Source organism: Macaca mulatta, chromosome 20 (genome assembly GCF_049350105.2).
Source record: "Macaca mulatta isolate MMU2019108-1 chromosome 20, T2T-MMU8v2.0, whole genome shotgun sequence".
NCBI classification, from domain to species: Eukaryota; Metazoa; Chordata; class Mammalia; order Primates; family Cercopithecidae; genus Macaca; species Macaca mulatta.
The window spans coordinates 5643266-5661037 of NC_133425.1; the positions used below are offsets into that span (position 1 = coordinate 5643266).

Consider the following 17772-nt stretch of genomic DNA (forward strand, 5'->3'; position numbering starts at 1 on the left):
TGTCTCCATCAAAAATACAAAAATGAACCAGGCATGGTGGCAGGCACATGTAATCCCACCTACTCGGGAGGCTGAGGCAAAACTGCTTGAACCTGGGAGGCAGAGGTTGCAGTGAGCCAAGATCATGCCACTGCACTCCAGCCTGGGTGACACAGCAAGACTCTCTCACACTCACACTCACACACACACACACACACACAAAGGCCAGGCCCAGGGGCTCATGCCTGTAATCCCAGCACTTTGGGAGGCCAAGGTGGGCAGATCACCAGGTCAGGAGATCAAGATCATCCTGGCTAACACGGTGAAACCCCGTCTCTACTAAAAATACAAAAAATTAGCTGGGCGTGGTGGCGGGCGCCTGTAGTCCCAGCTACGGGAGGCTGAGGCAGGAGAATGGCGTGAAGCTGGGAGGCGGAACTTGCAGTGAACCGAGATCACACCACTGCACTCCAGATTGGGCGACAGAGCAAGACTCCCGTCTCAAAAAAAAAAAAAAAGAAAAAAGAAAAGAAATATATATTAAGTAAAATTTGCAGACCAGAGAGTCTTTGTTCAAAGAATCACCAGTGCTTAAAGTGTGAAAACTTGTGGTTGTGTATCACTTTCACACCATCGTAAAGTAAAAAAATTGTAAGTCAGGGACAATCTGTACTTAGTTGTAAATCTAGTGAAATATATACAAGATTTATATGAGGACAATTGCAAAACTTTGAGGAAAAAACCAAAGAAGATCTAAATAAATAGGTAGTACATGTTCATAGATATAGAATCTCAATACCGTCAAAAAGTCAGTTATTCTCAACTTTATCTATAAATTCAACAGAGTCCCAATCAAAATTCCAGTAAATTATTTTGTGGACAAACTGATTTTGAAGTTTCTATGAAGAAACAAAAGACACAGAATAGCCAACCAGGTGCAGTGGCTCCCGCCTGTAATTCCAGCACTTTGGTAGCAGCCCAAGGCTGGTGGATCATTTGAGGTTAAGAGTTGGATGATCAGCCTGGCTAACACGGTGAAACGTCATCTCTACTAAGAATACAAAAAAATTAGCTGGGCGTGGTGGCACACGCCTGTAATCCCAGCTACTCGGGAGGCTGAGTCAGGAGAATCACTTGAACCCGGGAGACGGAGGTTGCAATGAGCTTGCAGTGAACCAAGATCGTGCCACTGCACTTCAGCCTGGGAAACAGACTGAGGGTCCGTCCAAAAAAACCCCAAAAATGCTACCGTAGGCCAGGCACAGTGGGTCCTGCCTGTAATCCCAACACTTTGGGAAGCCAAAGTGGAAGAATTACTTGAGCCCAGGAATTCGAGATCAGCCTGAGCAATATGGCAAAGTCCATAAATGGACACTTCTCTCTTTTTGTATTTTTTTTTTTTTTTTGAGATGAAGTTTCACTTATCACCCAGGCTGGAGTGCAGTGGTGTGATCTCGGCTCACTGCAACCTGTGCCTCTCGGGTTCAAGTGATTCTCTTGCCTCAGCCACCCGAGTAGCTGGGAACACAGGTGCCCGCCACCACGCCCAGCTAATTTTTTGTATTTTTAGTAGAGTCACGGTTTTGCCATGTTGGACAGGTTGGTCTCGAACTCCTGACCTTAGGTGATCTGTCTGCCTTGGCCTCCCAAAGTGCTGGGATTATGCGTGTGAGTCACTGTGCTTGGCCTTTTGTTTGTTTGTTTTTGAGACAGAGTCTCACTCTGTTGCCCAGGCTGGAGTGCAGTGGCGTGATCTCGGCTCACTGCAAGCTCCGCCTCCTAGGTTCACGCCATTCTCCTGCCTCAGCCTCCGGAGTAGCTGGGACTACAGGCGCCCGCCACCACACTCGGCTAATTTTTTGTATTTTTAGTAGAGATGGGGTTTCACCGTGTTAGCCAGGATGGTCTCAATTTCCTGACCTCGTGATCCTCCCACCTCGGCCTCCCAAAGTGCTGGAATTACAGGCATGAGCCACCGCACCTGGCCTTTTGTTTGTTTGTTTTTGAGACAGAGTCTCGCTCTCTTGCCCAGGCTCAAGTGCAGTGGTGCAATCACAGCTCACTGCAAATCAACCTCCTGGACTTAAGCGATCCTCCCACCTCTGCTTCCCAAGTAGCTGGGACCACAGGCACAAGCTACCAGGCCCTGCTAATGTTTTAATTTTTCTTTTGTAGAGATGAGGTCTCATTACGTTGAGCAGGCTGGTTTTGAACTCCTGGCCTCGAGTAATCCTTCTGCCTCAGCCTCCCAAAGGGATGGCATTACAGGTGTGAGCCACCAGGCCTGGTTTAAATATACGTTTTTAAAATATATATATAGAAACGGCCAAAAAGCATATGAAAAAGTGTTCAATATCACTAACCATTAGAGAAATACAAACCCAAACCACAATAAGATATCCCCTGACACCCATTAGGATGCCTATTACATTTTTAAAAATAGCAAGTGTCAGGCTGGGCACGGTGGCTCATGCCTGTAATCCTAGCACTTTGTGAAGCCAAGGTGGGGAGAATCACTTGTGGTCAGGAGTTCGAGACGAGCCTGGCCAACATGGTGAAACCCTCTCTCGACTAAAAATAGAAAAATTAGCTGGGCGTGGTGGTGTGCACCTGTAATACCAGCTACTCAGGAGGCTGAGGCAGGAGAAGCACTTGAACCCAGGAGGTGGAGGTTGCAGTGAACTGAGATCGTGCCACTGCACTCCAGCCCGGGCGACAGAAAGAGACTCTATCTTGAAAAAAAAAAAAAAAATAGCAAGGCTGGGTGCAGTGGCTCACACCTGTAATCCTGACACTTTGGGAAGCCAAGGTGGGTGGATCACAAGGTCAGGAATTCAAGACCAGTGTGGCCAACATAGTGAAACTCCGTCTCTACTAAAAATACAAAAATTAGCCAGGTTTGGTGGTGTGTGCCTGTATTCCCAGCTACTGGGGAGGCTGAGGCAGGAGAATCGCACGAACCCAGCAGGCAGAGATTGCAGTGAACCGAGATGGCACCATTGCACTCCAGCCCAGGTGACAGTGCAAGACTCTGTCTCAAAGAAAAAAAGAAAGCAAGTGTTGGTGGGTATGTGAAGTTAGAACCCTTGCACACTGTTGGTGGGATTGTAAAATGGTGCAATTGCTATGGAAAACAGTATGGCAATTCCTCAAAAAATTAAAAGTAGACCTATCATGTGTTCCAGCAGCCCCACTTCTGGGTACCTATCCAAAAGAACGGAACGCAGGCCACAAAGAGGTATTTGCACACCTGTGTTCATAGCAGCACTACTCGCAATAGCCAAGAAGTGGAAACAACCCAAGATCTACTGATTGATAAATGGATCAACAAAATGTAGTCTGCGCGTCCTACACAGCCTTCAGGGGCAAGGAAGTCCTACTGCACACGGCAACAACCAGTAACCCCTGACGACGCAGCATTTCACGATGCTCAGAGAAATCAGTCAGCCCCAAAAGAACAAACAGTATATGACTCCGCTCATGTGAGGCATCTAAAGTAGTCAAATTATACATACAGAAAGTGGAACGGCAGTTCCTAGGGGCTGGGAGGTAGGGCAAAGGGGAACTGCTGTTTAATGGGTATAGAGTTTCAGTTCTGCAAGATGAGAAAGTGATCAAATCTGTTTCACAACAGTGTAAATATACTTAACGCTACTGAACTGTACACTTAAAAATGGTTAAGATGGTGATTTTTGGCACTTTGGGAGGTCAAGGCAGATCATTTAAGCCCGGGAGTTTGAGACGAGCCTGGGCAACATAGTGAGATCCCTGTCCCTACAAAAAATTAAAAATAAAAAAAGTAGCCGGGTGTGGTGGCACGTGCCTGTAGTCCTAACTACACGGGAGGCTGAGGCACGAGAATCACTTGAACCCGGGAGGCGGAGATTGCAGTGAGCTAAGATCACGCCACTGCGCTCCAGCACTGTAATAATGATGATGATAATAAGAATAATAATAGTTTACCATTGGTTCCTCAATTGAAACAACGTACCACACTCACGCAGGATGTTCGTCACAGACACTAGGGGAGGAGGTAAGGAATATGGAAAATCCTTGTACTACTTGCTGGCTTTTTTTGTAAACTTAAAACTGTTCTAGAAAATAGTCTATCAATTAAAACAACCCAAAAAGAAATGCAGGAGAAAACCAAGTGAATTCCCACTCCACAGGCAGCCCCTCCCTGGGGGATGAGTAGCCTCCCCGCTATTACCAAGCTCGAGGCTAAGTGCTGGACTCTGGGGCCTGGAGGTTGTCATGGGAAACTGCGGAGAAGAACTTAGACCTGGTCGTGGAAGGACAAACAGAGCTTGTGCTGGGAAGGGAAAGGCATTCGAGGAAGGTAAAATAGCATGAGCAAAGAGGTGGAGAAAGCAGCTTGCTGGTGTGTGGTGTTGGGGGAGGAGAGGCCACGTGAGGAGGCAGATGGTGGGAACCAAAGGGGCCGTGGGCACATGCATGGCTGGCAGAGGTGGGGACCTGTCTGGAGAAGGCCTCAAAAGCCAGGTCTCCCTGGTCTGCCTCGGCAGGGCCCCGGTTTTATGCCGCTCCTGGCAAAGCCCTGCCAGCTGCAGTTTACCAAGGACCTGCTACATGCCAGGCGGGCACCAGGTACAGTCCAGGGGCTGGCTCTTAACACTCCACTACTCCACAGCCTCGGGTTCAGAGGGATGGCGAGAGACAGAGAGAGGAGGATGAGAGACAGAGGACAGAGACCAAAGAGAGAACAGCGAGGGACAGTGAGGGATGAGAGAGGACAGAGAGGGATAGAAACAGAGGACAATGACAGAGCAGGCCAGACAAAGCAACTAGAGATCAAGGACAGAAAGAGGGGACAACAGGAGACAGGCAGGACACAAGGGACAGCAAGTGACAGAGGCTCTAAGGAGATGAAGGGCAGGACTTGACATCCAGCAGCCAGTGCTGCTCCTGCCCCACGGAGCTGCAGAGACCGACAGCCTGCATCCCGATGCCAACACCACCACTGACCAGCTATGACGTGGGCAAGCCCCCGAGCCCCCTATGGTTTATTTTTATTTTTTTGTTTGAGCTTTTAGTTTGTTTGTTTGTTTTGAGATGGAGTCTTGCTCTGTCGCCCAGGCTGGAGCACAATGGCGTGATCTCGGCTCACTGCAACCTCTGCCTCCCAGGTTCAAGCGATTCTCTGCCATAGCTTCCCGAGTAGCTGGGATTACAGGTGCATGCCACCATGCCTGGCTAATTTTTGTATTTTTAGTAGAGGCGGGGTTTCACTATGTTGGCCAGGTTGGTCTCGAACTCCTGACCTCAGGTGATCCGCCTGCCTTGGCCTCCCAAAGTGCTGGGATTACAGGCGTGAGCCACTGCGCCCAGCCAGTTTGGTGTGTGTGTGTGTGTGTGGTTTTTTTTTTTTTTTTTTTAAAGAGACAGGGTCTTGCTTCATTACCCAGGCTGGAATTAAGTGGTTCAATCCGAGCTCACTTCAGCCTCGAACTCCTGGGCTCAAGCAATCCTCCTGCCTCAGCCTGGGACCACAGACGTGTGCCACCAATGCCTGGCTAATTTTTGCATTTTTTTTTTGTAGACATGGAGTTTTACCATGTTGCCCAGGCTGGTCTTGAACTCCTGGGCTCAAAAGATCCTCCCACCTCGTCCTCCCAAAGTGCTGGGATTACAGGCATGAGCTAGCGCCCGGCCACCCGCCCAGCTCTGTGAACTGTGAGGATGCGGACAGCGCCACCCCTGGGCAGGCTGGGTGCTGGGGCTAAGGGCGGAACTCACAGCACACACTCCACGAGGGCAGCTGGACCACCGGGTGCAGGAGCTTAACGTGGGGTCCAAACCAGAGTTCAGAGTGAGCATTGAGGCTGCTCTGGCGCACTGGAGAGGAACTGGGCTGCAGAGGCCACGTCCTCCCCGGCTCACCAGGGCTCAACTGTGCCGGGAATAAGGAGAGCAGCCGGCCGAAATGGGCCATCCGTGAGGAGCGCGCGCCCCCTAGCGGCCTCCTGCCCCTTCTCTCCCTCCGGCCCCGTCACCGCAGTGGGAGGAGCTGAGAGGGAGTAGGAGGGGGCTTTGGTGGTCCCGGGACGCAGACCTGCTCACACAGCGGCAGGACAGGAGTGGGAATCAGGGGCACGGAGGCTTCCCCGCCAGGAAGGAGATGGGGCAGGGGTGGGGGCACACTGTGGTGGGAAGTCCCATGACCCCTCCACCCCTATCCCCATCAGGCAGCCCGTGGCATGAGCAGCTCCAGTGCGGAAACCCAGAGCCAGGTGCCGCAGCAAAGAAGGGCTCAGGCTCGCTCCTGCTGCCGGGTGGGTCCATCCAGCAGCTCCAGCCACAGCTCAGGACAAGCCCTCGCTCTGTGCACACTCATGGGCATCACCGGCTGCCCTACTACAGTCAGGCCGCCCCCCACTCCCGGCTCCATACTGCCAGGGTTTCCAGTGTAGAATACCCCACCAGGACTCCGATATACCCCCTTTACAGCAAAAGGAGGCGGCAGCAGACCCAGGGCTGAGGTACCCATTGGCCCTAGACTGTGCTGACGGGTGCGGCTTGGAGGCAATGCTGCATCCCCACAGGTGGAATTCCTAGGTCCAGGAACCAGGGAAAGGAGCGGGAGTTGGTCCACTAAGCATCACTCCCACGACCCACTTGGGACATGTGTGCTTCTCGTCCCTGCAACTTTAAGCTCTGGGTTTAGTGGGGGAAACACGTCCACTGGGGAAGCAGCAGGAGCTCCTCCATACTGTGGACTCCTCTGACTCTTCCTGCAAGACGCCAGCAAGCAAGCAGAAGAGAGGCCAAGCCAGTGGCCCACGGGGTTGCTCACTGTCCTTCCCTGCACAGCTGTGACGGTAAATGGGGCTCGGACTCCCAGGAGGAGGACCTGGACCACCACACCAGTGACAGAGGGGCAGACAGTTTCTCAAAGAAAGGAGATGTCACAGTCCCAAGGCAGCCATCCCTGAGTCCTGCTGAGACTGCCCGGGCCATCCCCTCTGCCCGTCCCCTCTTTCACAGCCAGGGCTCATCCCTCAAGGACTGGCCTTGAGCTCACTCTGCCTGGGAAGCCGTCCCCAGCAGGGTTAGGCCAGAGCACGCATATCAGGTCTCCCCAGAGCTCAGGTCTCCCCAGAGCTCAGAACCTTATTGGTCCCCAGAGCTCAGTCCAGTGTCTGGGACTCTCTGCTCAACAATCACCACAAAGGAAAAGCTGAGCAAGACTGGGAGAGGGGCTTCTACAAAAGCGGAGTACAGAAAAAGAAAGTTAGACTAGGGTCCTTCCAAGTATGCAGAGCCCTGGGGCAGGATGCTCAGGTCTGGTTGGCCTCCTTGCCCTGCTAGCTCCTGTTGGGCTTCATCCCCAGGCCTCTCGGCCATTCTTCATGTGTCTTCAGGCTTGGCACACCTCCAGAAGGGCCCTGACGGGTGCCCTCATTCCCAGCAACCCCGACAGGTCTTCAGAGACCCTTGGCGGTACCCACGGCTGCCTCCCTGGGGAAGCTCTTTGGCCCTGGTCTCAGGGCCCAGCCCGGTCCTGGCTTTCCTCCTCCCACCTCCTCCCCTGCAGGCTCTCCTCATCCCTTCCTAGGGGTAGCACTATGTGGTCAGCATATCAAACAAACAGGACCTTTTCACCTGCAGCCAGATTCTGCTCACAGCCCGTCCGGCCAGACTCCACTGACACCTCCAGGTACCACCGGCAGCTCAACGAGGCTACTGCCACCCTGGAGCAGCTCTGCCCAGAACATTCACACCAGGTGCCCCTCTAGCGCCCCCTCCCTGCCACAGCACGTCCCCTTCCCAGTGACAGGCCTCTCCTACTGCCTCAGGACCACCATGCCTCCCACCCAAACCTTCTCCAACATTTGGCTTCCTCCTCCCAGAAGTCTCCGCCACCCCCGGCAGAGAACAGCTCTCACCTCCCTGCAGGCTGTCCCACATCCCCCTGTAGACGCTGCCCCTCCTGCCACGCACCGTCCACGCGGTTCCTAATGCAAATCTGCTCTCCTCACTATGCCACCTGCCCTACTCTGGCCTTTAACACTTCATTGCCACTGGGCGCAGTGGCTCACGCCTATAATCCAAGCACTATGGGAGGCCAAGGCGGGCAGATCACGAGGTCAGGAGATCGAGACCACGGTGAAACCCTGTCTCTACTAAAAATACAAAAAATTAGCCGGGCGAGGTGGCAGGCGCCTGTAGTCCCAGCTACTCGGGAGGCTGAGGCAGGAGAATGGCGTGAACCCGGGAGGCAGAGCTTGCAGTGAGCCGAGATCACGCCACTGCACTCCAGCCTGGGTGACAGAGTGAGACTCTGTCTCAAAAAAAAAACAAAAAAACAAAAAAACACTTCATTGCCTTCCCATTACCGCTACAGCAACAGGTACAACCCTTACTCACCACCCAGCACCCGCCTGCCCCGCACCCGCCTGTCCTAGTCCCAGATCCCTGCCTGAGGCCATGTATCCCTGGCCTGTCCAACCAGCTCAAAGCACCATGTCCCTCTTGCAGAGCCCGGGTCACGGATCCTCTTGTCTGTACTGTCCTTGACGGAAGTCACCTCCCTAGCAACTGGGGCCTGGCCCAGCACCTGTGGCCAAACGCTGCCTAACAAGAGTCTCACGGAAAGGCTGGCGGTTAGGACAGACCAGATGGGGTCAGAGGAGGCTGGCTGAGGGTGGGGATGTCAGGGCGCAAACCAGGGACCAGCATGGGCTCTCATCTGACAGGGGTCCAGGCAAGGTAGGGACTTCCAGATGTAGGTGAGCGGGGGTGTGAGGGGCAGCTAGGGGGCAGGGCACACAGGTAACCATCCTGACCTCAGTGCTCCGCTGCCCCCTAAACAACAAGCCTGGAAGGCCCAGCCCAGGGGGTCCCAGCCCAGGAGACCAGCACAGAGCCCCACAGGGGCTCCCCGCCTGCCTGCTTACCTTGCACGCCGTGCCCACCAGGGCTCCGTCCCGGCTCCAGATGGCGCTCTGCACCAGGTCCCCATGGGCCACCAGCTCTGCAGAGAAGCAGTCACAGTTAGGCTCCAGGCAGCGAGGGCACCAGGGAAGTGGGTGGGGGCGGGCCTTGCTGGGGCAAACTCTCAGAGCAAAGGCAGCAGCTACGAGGATCCTTTTCAGCCAAGGGGGTAAGGGCAGCAGCTCCTCCCAGACAGGCTTCCCCTGCACCACAGGCTGCTTCCTTCACCCCACCTTTGTGTAGCTGTACATCACTCAACTACCTTCCAAGGCTCCCTGCTCCTGGCCTGGCTCTCTCATCCCTCCCAGGCTCACTTCCAACATAGCTCCCACCCCATAGGATCACTCCCACCCTAAGCCTCTACACCTGCCGTCTATACTCTCTCCCGCTAGTGTGAGGTATTAAAATACATCTCTACATCCTCTGCAACTCCTGTTCCAGGTTAAATTGTGCTCCCCTAAAAAGATGGTGAAGTCCTAACCCCCACTACTTTTCGGAGACTTGCTCTGTCACCCAGGCTGGAGTGCAGTGGTGCGATCTCAGCTCACTGCAATCTCTGCCTCCTGGGTTCCAGCAATTCTCCTGCCTCAGCCTCCCAGGTAGCTGGGATTATAGGCACCTGCCACCATGCCCGGCTAATTTTTGTATTTTTAGTAGAGACGAAATTTCACCATGTTGGCCAGGCTGGTCTCAAACTCCTAATGTCAAGTGATCCGCCCACCTCAGCTTCCCAAAGTGCTGGGATCACAAGCATGAGCCACCGCGCCCGGCCTATTATTATTTTTTGAGACAGCATCTTGCTCCGTCATCCAGGCTGGAATGCAGTGGTGTTATCATAGCTCACCGAAGCTTTCACCTCCTGGGGTTCAAGTAATCCTCCCACCTCAGTCTCCTGAGTACCTGGGACACAGGTCATGCCACCACGCCTGGCTAATTTTTTAATTTTTTGTAGAGATTGTATCTCACTATGTTGCTCAGGCTAATTCTCAAAATCTTGGGCTCAAGCAATCCTCCCGTTTTGGCCTCCCAAAGTGCTGGGATTACAGGTGTGAGCCATGGCGCCTGTCCAAGAAGGTTTTTTTGTTTTTTGTTTTTTTCTTTTTTTTTTTGAGACGCAGTCTTGCTCTTGTCACCCAGGGTGGAGTGCAATGGCACAATCTAGGCTCACTGCAACCTCCGCCTCCTGGGTTCAAGCAATTCTCCTGCCTCAGCCTCCCGAGTAGCTGGGATTACAGGCACCTGTCACCATGCCCGGTGGCTAAGTTTTTGTCTTTTTAGTAGAGACGAGGTTTCACTATGTTGGCCAGGCTGGTCTCGAACTCCTGACCTTGTGATCCGCCCGCCTCGGCCTCCCAAAGTGCCGGGATTACAGGCGTGAACCACCACGCCCAGCCAAAGTTATTTTTTATTTTTGTTTTTTTGAGACTGCGTCTCACTGTGTCACCCAGGCTGGAATGCAGTGGTGCAATCTCGGCTCACTGCAACCTCTGCCTCCTGGGTTGGAGCAATGCTCTTGCCTCAGCCTTCTAAGTAGCTGGGATTACAGGTGTGCGCCACCATGCCCAGCTAATTCTTGTATTTTTAGTAGAGACGGGGTTTTGCCATGTTGACCAGGCTGGTCTTGAACTCCTGACCTCAGGTGATCCACCCACCTCGGCCTCCCAGAGTGTTGGGATTACAGGCATGAGCCACTGCGCCCAGCCGTTACTTTTTTAAATGGAGAAAAACAACAGGAAAATAAAAAATAAAAAAAAAAACAAAATAGCTAAGAGGATGAAACTTATGGCTACGGAGAGCGAAGAGAGATGGAGTGTTTATTACAGCCTCATAGAATCTTAAAACTTGGCCCGGCACGGTGGCTCAAGCCTGTAATCCCAGCACTTTGGGAGGCCGAGACGGGCAGATCACGAGGTCAGGAGATAGAGACCATCCTGGCTAACATACAAAAAACTAGCCGGGTGAGGTGCCGGGCACCTGTAGTCCCAGCTACTCAGGAGGCTGAGGCAGGAGAATGGTGTGAACCCAGGAGTCGGAGCTTGCAGTGAGCTGAGATCCGGCCACTGCACTCCAGCCTGGGCGACACAGTGAGACTCCGTCTCAAGAAAAAAAAGAATCTTAAAACTTTTACACTATGTAAGTGTAAAACTTTGGTATCTGTTTTTACATTTATGTTACCAAACGTGCCAACAAAGAAACGGAGTGCTGTCCAGAGTTGGACTGCCCTGGGAAGGGCAGGCCAGGGTGGCCTGTACCTGTCAGAGGCTGCTGCTTGGCTGCATCCCAGACCTTCACAGTGGTGCCTGCTGCGCTCACCAGAACGCCGTCAGAGGTGGGGTGGAACTGCAGCACCTCCACTGGGAGGTCCTCGGGGCCCAGCACCACCCCGGGTGCTGAGGGCAGGGCCTGGCCGGGCCCTGGCAGTCGCCAGAGTTTCACCTGCAGGAAAGACCAAGTCCGTGAGCACAGGGTTGAGGGCCTCACTGCCTTGAGCCAGCTGCTGTGACCCCAGTGAGGTCCCATGTTGGAACCAGGCTGCTCCAGGAGACCACATCACTGGCCTGTCGATGGGGGGGCGCCCACCTGCCTCAGCTTGCTTGGGCCAGGGGCTGCATACCCCACATCTGAGAAAGGAGGGAGGGAATCTCAGCTCCAGGACCACAGGGCATGGTCCGAGAGTCCGGGAAGTGGCTCTGCTGTTTCTGGCAGCCTCCCTGCCTGCTGTCCTTGGGCTCCAGGTCAGGTCACAGCCACGGCTCCAAGCAAGCTCTGTGGGGCCAGGAATTCAGACCAGCCCTGCAGCCCTGGGGGAGTGTGGCAGGGCTGGACTGGAAGGCAGCAGAGCCCTGTGGGGTTCGGGGTGGGGCTCAGAAGCCCTGGACTACGGGCTGGGACATAGAGCAGCTCTTCCAACTGGCTCCACTCACCGTCCTGTCAGCCGAGCCTGTGGCCAGGAGGAAGTCATCAAAGGGCGAGAAGTCCAAGTCGGTGACCAGGTCTGTGGGAGAGGAATGGCTGAACCCACCGGAATGTCCTGTTTCCAACTCAGTATGAAGCGAAGCCCAGGGCTTCCGAAGTGACACTTTGTGCGCACACAGAAACAGGCTGCAAGTCGACAAGGCCCCTCTGGACACCATGGGGGCAAACGCCACAGGCCCCTCCTGTGACATATGTCCCTGAGGGCCCTACTGAGCCAGGGTGGCCAAGGGCTCTGGCATCAGGAGGTTGGCATGAAATGGGCAGGAAGCCCCTTGAGTCACCAGGCACATGCAGGAATGCAGCCGCCCAGCCCGACCCCACCTAGGGCAGCACAGCCCGCTGCTCCTTCAGTGGTGGAACGTCCCCAGGAGTCACCTAATAAATTGCTTTTTGGTTAAGCAAGCTGGAGTTGGCTCTAGTTCTTTGCAACCAAAGAACCTGCATGGTGGCCGGGCATGGTGGCTCATGCCTGTAATACCAACACTTTGGGAAGCTAACGCAGGCGGATCACTTGGGCTCAAGAGTTTGAGACCAGCCTGGGCAACATGGTGAAACCCCGTCTCTACAAAAAATATAAAAACCAGTTGGGGCCGGGCGCGGTGGCTCAAGCCTGTAATCCCAGCACTTTGGGAGGCCGAGGCGGGTGGATCACGAGGTCAGGAGATCGAGACTATCCTGGCTAACATGGTGAAACCCCGTCTCTACTAAAAATACAAAAAACTAGCCGGGCGTGGTGGCAGGCGCCTGTAGTCTCAGCTACTTGGGAGGCTGAGGCGGGAGAATGGCGTGAACCCGGGAGGCAGAGCTTGCAGTGAGCCGAGATCACGCCACTGCACTCCAGCCTGGAAGACACAGCGAGACTCCGTCTCAAAAAAAAAAAAAAAAAAAAACCAGTTGGGTGTGGTGGTGGGCGCCTATAGTCACAGCTACTCAGGAGGCTGAGGCAGGAGAATTGCTTCAACTCAGGAGGCAGAAGTTGGAGTGAGCGGAGATCACACCACTGCATTCCAGCCTGGCGACAGAGCAAGACCTTGTCTCAAAAATTAAATAAATAAGAACTTGAACGGCTCAGCTCCGGAGGTGGGGAGGGGTAGGTGCGGTGCACAAAGTGAGCCAGACACCAGAGGGAAATGCGGTGGGTGGTTGCGGAGGTAGAGACTAGGCATGGAGGGTGGCTGGGGTTCGGGGTGTGAACAGGACGAGAGGCATCACCAGAGCTGGGAGCACAGCGACCATGCGCTGCTATCTGCCTCCCAACAGGGCTGAGCAGGACTGTCTTCCTCCTGGCCGCCAGAGACAGGGAAAAGACGGGACACGCCTTGGGATAGCCTTGGCCTGGAATCCCAGCTGGCAGGACCACAATAGTCCTGGGCCTAAAGCCACAGAACCTCTGCTGCCCTCAGTCTGGGGTGTGCTTGCTGGGCCCTGCAGGGCAAAGTAAGTCCCTGGGCAGGCGTAGCAGCTGGCACAGGGGGGCTGGCATCTGAGGCATGAGATGTGATAATGTAATCAAGTACTCTGAGTGCTCAGCGTGTGCCGGCACCACAGGTGCCCAAGGGCTGACATGGAGGGACCTCACTGAATCCCCATAAGGATGCAGCAGGTGGTGCTGCGGCAGCATCCCCCACTGGAGAATGAGGACACCAAAACCCAGAGAGGGTGGGTAACTGCTCCAAGTCACACAGCTGAGAGACAGGGCTGGTTTTAGAACCTGCGCTGCTCAGCATGACAGCTGCCGCCTCTCCCCACTGGAGCGGGCCCCAGCTGCCACCCCACAGCCTGGACACCAGAAAGCGCCCAGAAGTTGCTCACCCTCTGCCCCACTGGCCGCTGGGTGCAAGGGCAAGAGTGGCCCTGAGCTGAGAGGCTGAAGGAGCCCCTGAAGGCAGGGCAGCAGCCAGAGCCTCGCCTGGCCATTTCTCCCCACACCAGCACCTCTGAGGCAGAAGGGCACCTGGTGCCTCTAGGGCAGGTTCCAGGGCTGCTGGAGCTCAGCTTCCCACGAGCAGTTTCCCGGGAGGGCTGCTCATGCAGGCGAGGCTCTGAACAGCTGCAGCCACAATGAGGCTCCGGACTTGCCTACAAAACCCTGGTCCAGCTTCTATTTGGAGAGTCCTAGTAGCAGAGGGCTCACCACCTTGCAAGCATCACCAACTTGGGCTAGCTCCCTCATGGGTAAGAAGCATCAAAAAATCAAACATGAAGCCAGGCACATTGGTTCACGCCTGTAATCTCAGCACTTTGGGAGGCCAAGGTGCGAGGATCACTTGAGGCTAGGAGTTCAAGACCAGCCTGGGCAACACAGCAAAACCCAATCTCCACAAAACATAAAGAAATCAGCTGGGCATGGTGATGTGTGCCTATAGTCCTGGCTACCAGGGAGGCTGAGAGAGAGGATCCCTTGAGCCCAGGAGTTTGAGACTGCAGTGAGCTATGATTGCATTACCACACTCCAGCCTGGGCGACAGAGAGAGACCCTGTCTCTAAAAAAACAGACAAACCCAAACACAAGCTCCTATAGACCTGGGTTCTGATTCTGGCCCTGCCATAACAATGGGTAAGCTCCTAACCTTGCAGGAGTCTCAGTTTTCATAGCTATAAAATGGGTTGTTTTAAAACCTACTTCAAAGAGATTTGAGATTAGGTGAGAACAGACTTGTTATACAAGCTGCCACACAGATGTATCTCTAAAACAACATGCTACATGAAAGATGCCAGATTCCAAAGACCATGTATTATGTGATTCCATTGACGTGAGATATGCAGAAAAGGCCGCTCTATAGAGGAAAGGCTGGTAAACAGCTGCAAAGGGCAAGGTAGTTAAGTATTCTAGGATTTCAGGGCTCAACAGTCTCAGTCACAACTCAACTCTGCAGTTGTTGCAAGAAAGCAGCCACAGACTATACATCAATGAATGGGCGTGGCAGTGTTCCAATAAAACTGTTTACAAAAACAGGCAGCCAGCTGGATCTGGCGGTGACAGTAGTTTGCAGACCTCTGCTACAGAGGCAGGAAGCAGATCAGCTGTTGCCTGGGGCTGTGGTATCTGAGGTAGAAATGGATTAAATGCAAAGGGGCACTCGGGATCTTTTGGGGATGATGGAAACGTTCTAAAACTGGACGGCAGTGCGTGTGACTCAGTCTCTTTAATAAGAATCATCAGGCTCTTGGCCAGGTGCGGTGGCTCACACCTGTAATCCCAGCACTTTGGGAGGCCGAGGCGGGCGGATCACGAGGTCAGGAAATCAACACCATCCTGGCTGACACGGTGAAACCGTCTCTACTAAAAATACAAAAAAAAAAATTAGCCGGGCATGGTGGCGGGCACCTGTAGTCCCAGCTACTCGGGAGGCTAAGGTAGGGGAATGGCATGAATCCAAAGGCGGAGCTTGCAGTGAGCGGAGATGGCACCACCACACTCCAGCCTGGGCGACAGAGTGAGACTCCGTCTCAAAAAAAAAAAAAATCATCATCTGGCTCTTTACTTAAAACAGGTAATCTGACTGGGCCCCAACACTTTGAGAGGCCAAGGTGGGAGGTGGGAAGATAGCTTGAGGCCAGGAGTTCAAGACCAGGCTGGGCAACACAACAAGACCCCATTTTACAAAAAATTTTAAAAAATTAGCTGGAGGGGTGGTGACATACACCTGTGGTCCTGATAACTTCTGAGGCTGAGGTGGGAGGATTGCTTGACCCCAGGAGGTCAAGGCTGCAGTGAGCCATGATTATGCTACTGCACTCCAGCCTGAGTGACAGAGCAAGACCCTGTCACAAAAACAAACAAAAAACAGGTAATGTTGGCTGCGCATGGTGGATCACACCTGTAATGCCAGTACTTTGGGAGGCTCACTTGGGAGAACTGCTTGAGCCCAGGAGTTTGAGGACAGCCTGGGCAATACAGCAAGACCTTGTCTCTATATACTTTTTAAAAGTTAAAAAAAAAGTTTAGATGAGAAAACTCAGCTAACATACTTAGTACAGAGAGCACTCTCCATAAATCTTCACTGTTGTTATTAACCACCATCATTATCATCATCAGAATCCCTCCACGGCCCTGCATATCCAGCCTGAGGACCAGGCATCAACTGCCTTCCCTCACCCGAAGGCCTCCCAACAAGCAGCCAGGAATGCAGGCCAGAGACATTGGGCCCGCGGCCGCTGCAGCTGGAAAGGGAGAGGTGAGGCCAGCTGGGCCGCTCTGCCTCCATCTGAGGCGAGCAAACTGTTCCCTCAAGGCAGGCAGTCTGCCAGGCAGGCTGCTGGGCGCCCCCAGAAGCAGCTGCGGGACACAAAAGGTCTCTTTGTGACAGCCCATCTCCACCCCTGCAGCCCAGCACAGCCACCTCCTTGGAGGGCCCCGAGCAGCTGGGCTGGGGAGGATGCCTGCTGGAGAGGGGGCTCCAGGAGAAGATGGAGGGCTCAGAGCCATCCAGCGTGGAGTCCTCGGCAGGGCCAGGGAGCCAGCATCAGCCTGGAGCCTGGGGTGGCCACTGCATACCCTGCTCCATCCAGCTCACAAGCGGAGCACACAGCTTCCATCCTCTCTGCCCAGGCCGGAATGCTACAACCAGGAGAAAGCCTTCTGAGCCCCACCATTTCTTTTTTTTTTTTGAGACGGAGTCTCGCTCTGTCGCCCAGGCTGGAGTGCAGTGGCACCATCTCGGCTCACTGCAAGCTCCGCCTCCCGGGTTCACGCCATTCTCCTGCCTCAGCCTCCCGAGTAGCTGGGACTACAGGCGCCCGCCACCTCGCCCGGCTAGTTTTTTGTTTTTGTTTTTTTTTTTTTTTGAGACGGAGTCTTGCTCTGTTGCCCAGGCTAGAGTGCAGTGGTGCGATCTCGGCTCACTGCAAGCTCCGCCTCCCGGGTTCACGCCATTCTCCTGCCTCAGCCTCCCGAGTAGCTGGGACTACAGGCGCCCACAACCGCGCCCAGCTAATTTTTTGTATTTTTAGTAGAGACGGGGTTTCACCGTGGTCTCGATCTCCTGACCTTGTGATCCGCCCGCCTAGGCCTCCCAAAGTGCTGGGATTACAGGCGTGAGCCACCGCGCCCGGCCTGTATTTTTTAGTAGAGATGGGTTTCACCGTGTTAGCCAGGATGGTCTCGATCTCCTGACCTCGTGATCCGCCCGTCTCGGCCTCCCAAAGTGCTGGGATTACAGGCGTGAGCCACCGCGCCCGGCCTGTATTTTTTAGTAGAGATGGGTTTCACCGTGTTAGCCAGGATGGTCTCGATCTCCTGACCTCGTGATCCGCCCGTCTCGGCCTCCCAAAGTGCTGGGATTACAGGCTTGAGCCACCGCGCCCGGCGAGCCCCACCATTTCTGAGAGAGTGCACAGACAGGGTGACAGGAGGGACCTGGCAAGCCATGGGGCGGTGGGGCCAGGTGAGGATGAATTTCTAGCTCTGGAGAGGGAGGTGCAAGTTTCAGGCTTCACCCACTAGTTAGACACCCACTCACCTGAATGGCAGCCCAGGTGGGCCACACGTCGCTTGTCTTCTCCTTGGCCTTGCAGAGGCACAATGCCCAGTACACCTGTTAAACAAACACGGGGGCTCTGACTTCAGGCCCTACCTGAAGGAGGACCACCGACCTCCTTGCCCAGGGCTCCCAGAGGAGATGAAATCCAGCAGCTCAGCTTCAGACCTTCCCAGAGCCTCCACTAATCACAAGATCATATCCTCTGCACATAGCAATGGCCTATGGGTAGGTTCTGGCCCCATGCATGAGACATCCGTGCCTCAGATGGATACGGAAGACATTAGGCGAGAGGTCCTCTCTTTTTCACATGGGTCATACAAAAGGGGCTGGGGGCTTTCGTATGGGGTTTGTGGCTACCATCTGCCACTTTTCCCACCTT

General features: G+C 54.2%; 2 protein-coding genes across 15 annotated transcripts in view; one reads left to right on the plus strand and one right to left on the minus strand.

The window, feature by feature from the left end:
* The window catches only part of CORO7 (coronin 7), a 75866-nt gene that overhangs the window by 43365 nt on the left and 14729 nt on the right, over nt 1-17772 (minus strand). For 6 of the 14 annotated variants that reach the window (XR_013411458.1, XR_013411457.1, XR_013411459.1 and 3 more), the window contains 4 exons: nt 17373-17447; nt 11859-11929; nt 11187-11370; nt 8898-8974 (listed from right to left, as the gene is read on the minus strand). Coding sequence is in view for 9 of the 14 variants with exons in the window: in XM_015125533.3 (XP_014981019.1) it covers nt 8898-8974; nt 11187-11370; nt 11859-11929; nt 17373-17447 (407 nt within the window). In the remaining 5 variants the exon portion in view is untranslated. Of the gene's footprint in view, nt 1-8862; nt 9046-11152; nt 11371-11858; nt 12923-17372; nt 17448-17772 lie in introns of all 14 variants that reach the window. The other 8 variants (XM_077985393.1, XM_077985385.1, XM_077985387.1 and 5 more) reach the window with 7 other exon arrangements.
* Nucleotides 1-17772, plus strand: part of LOC144337859 (uncharacterized) — a 116826-nt gene that overhangs the window by 21870 nt on the left and 77184 nt on the right. The window lies entirely within an intron of this gene.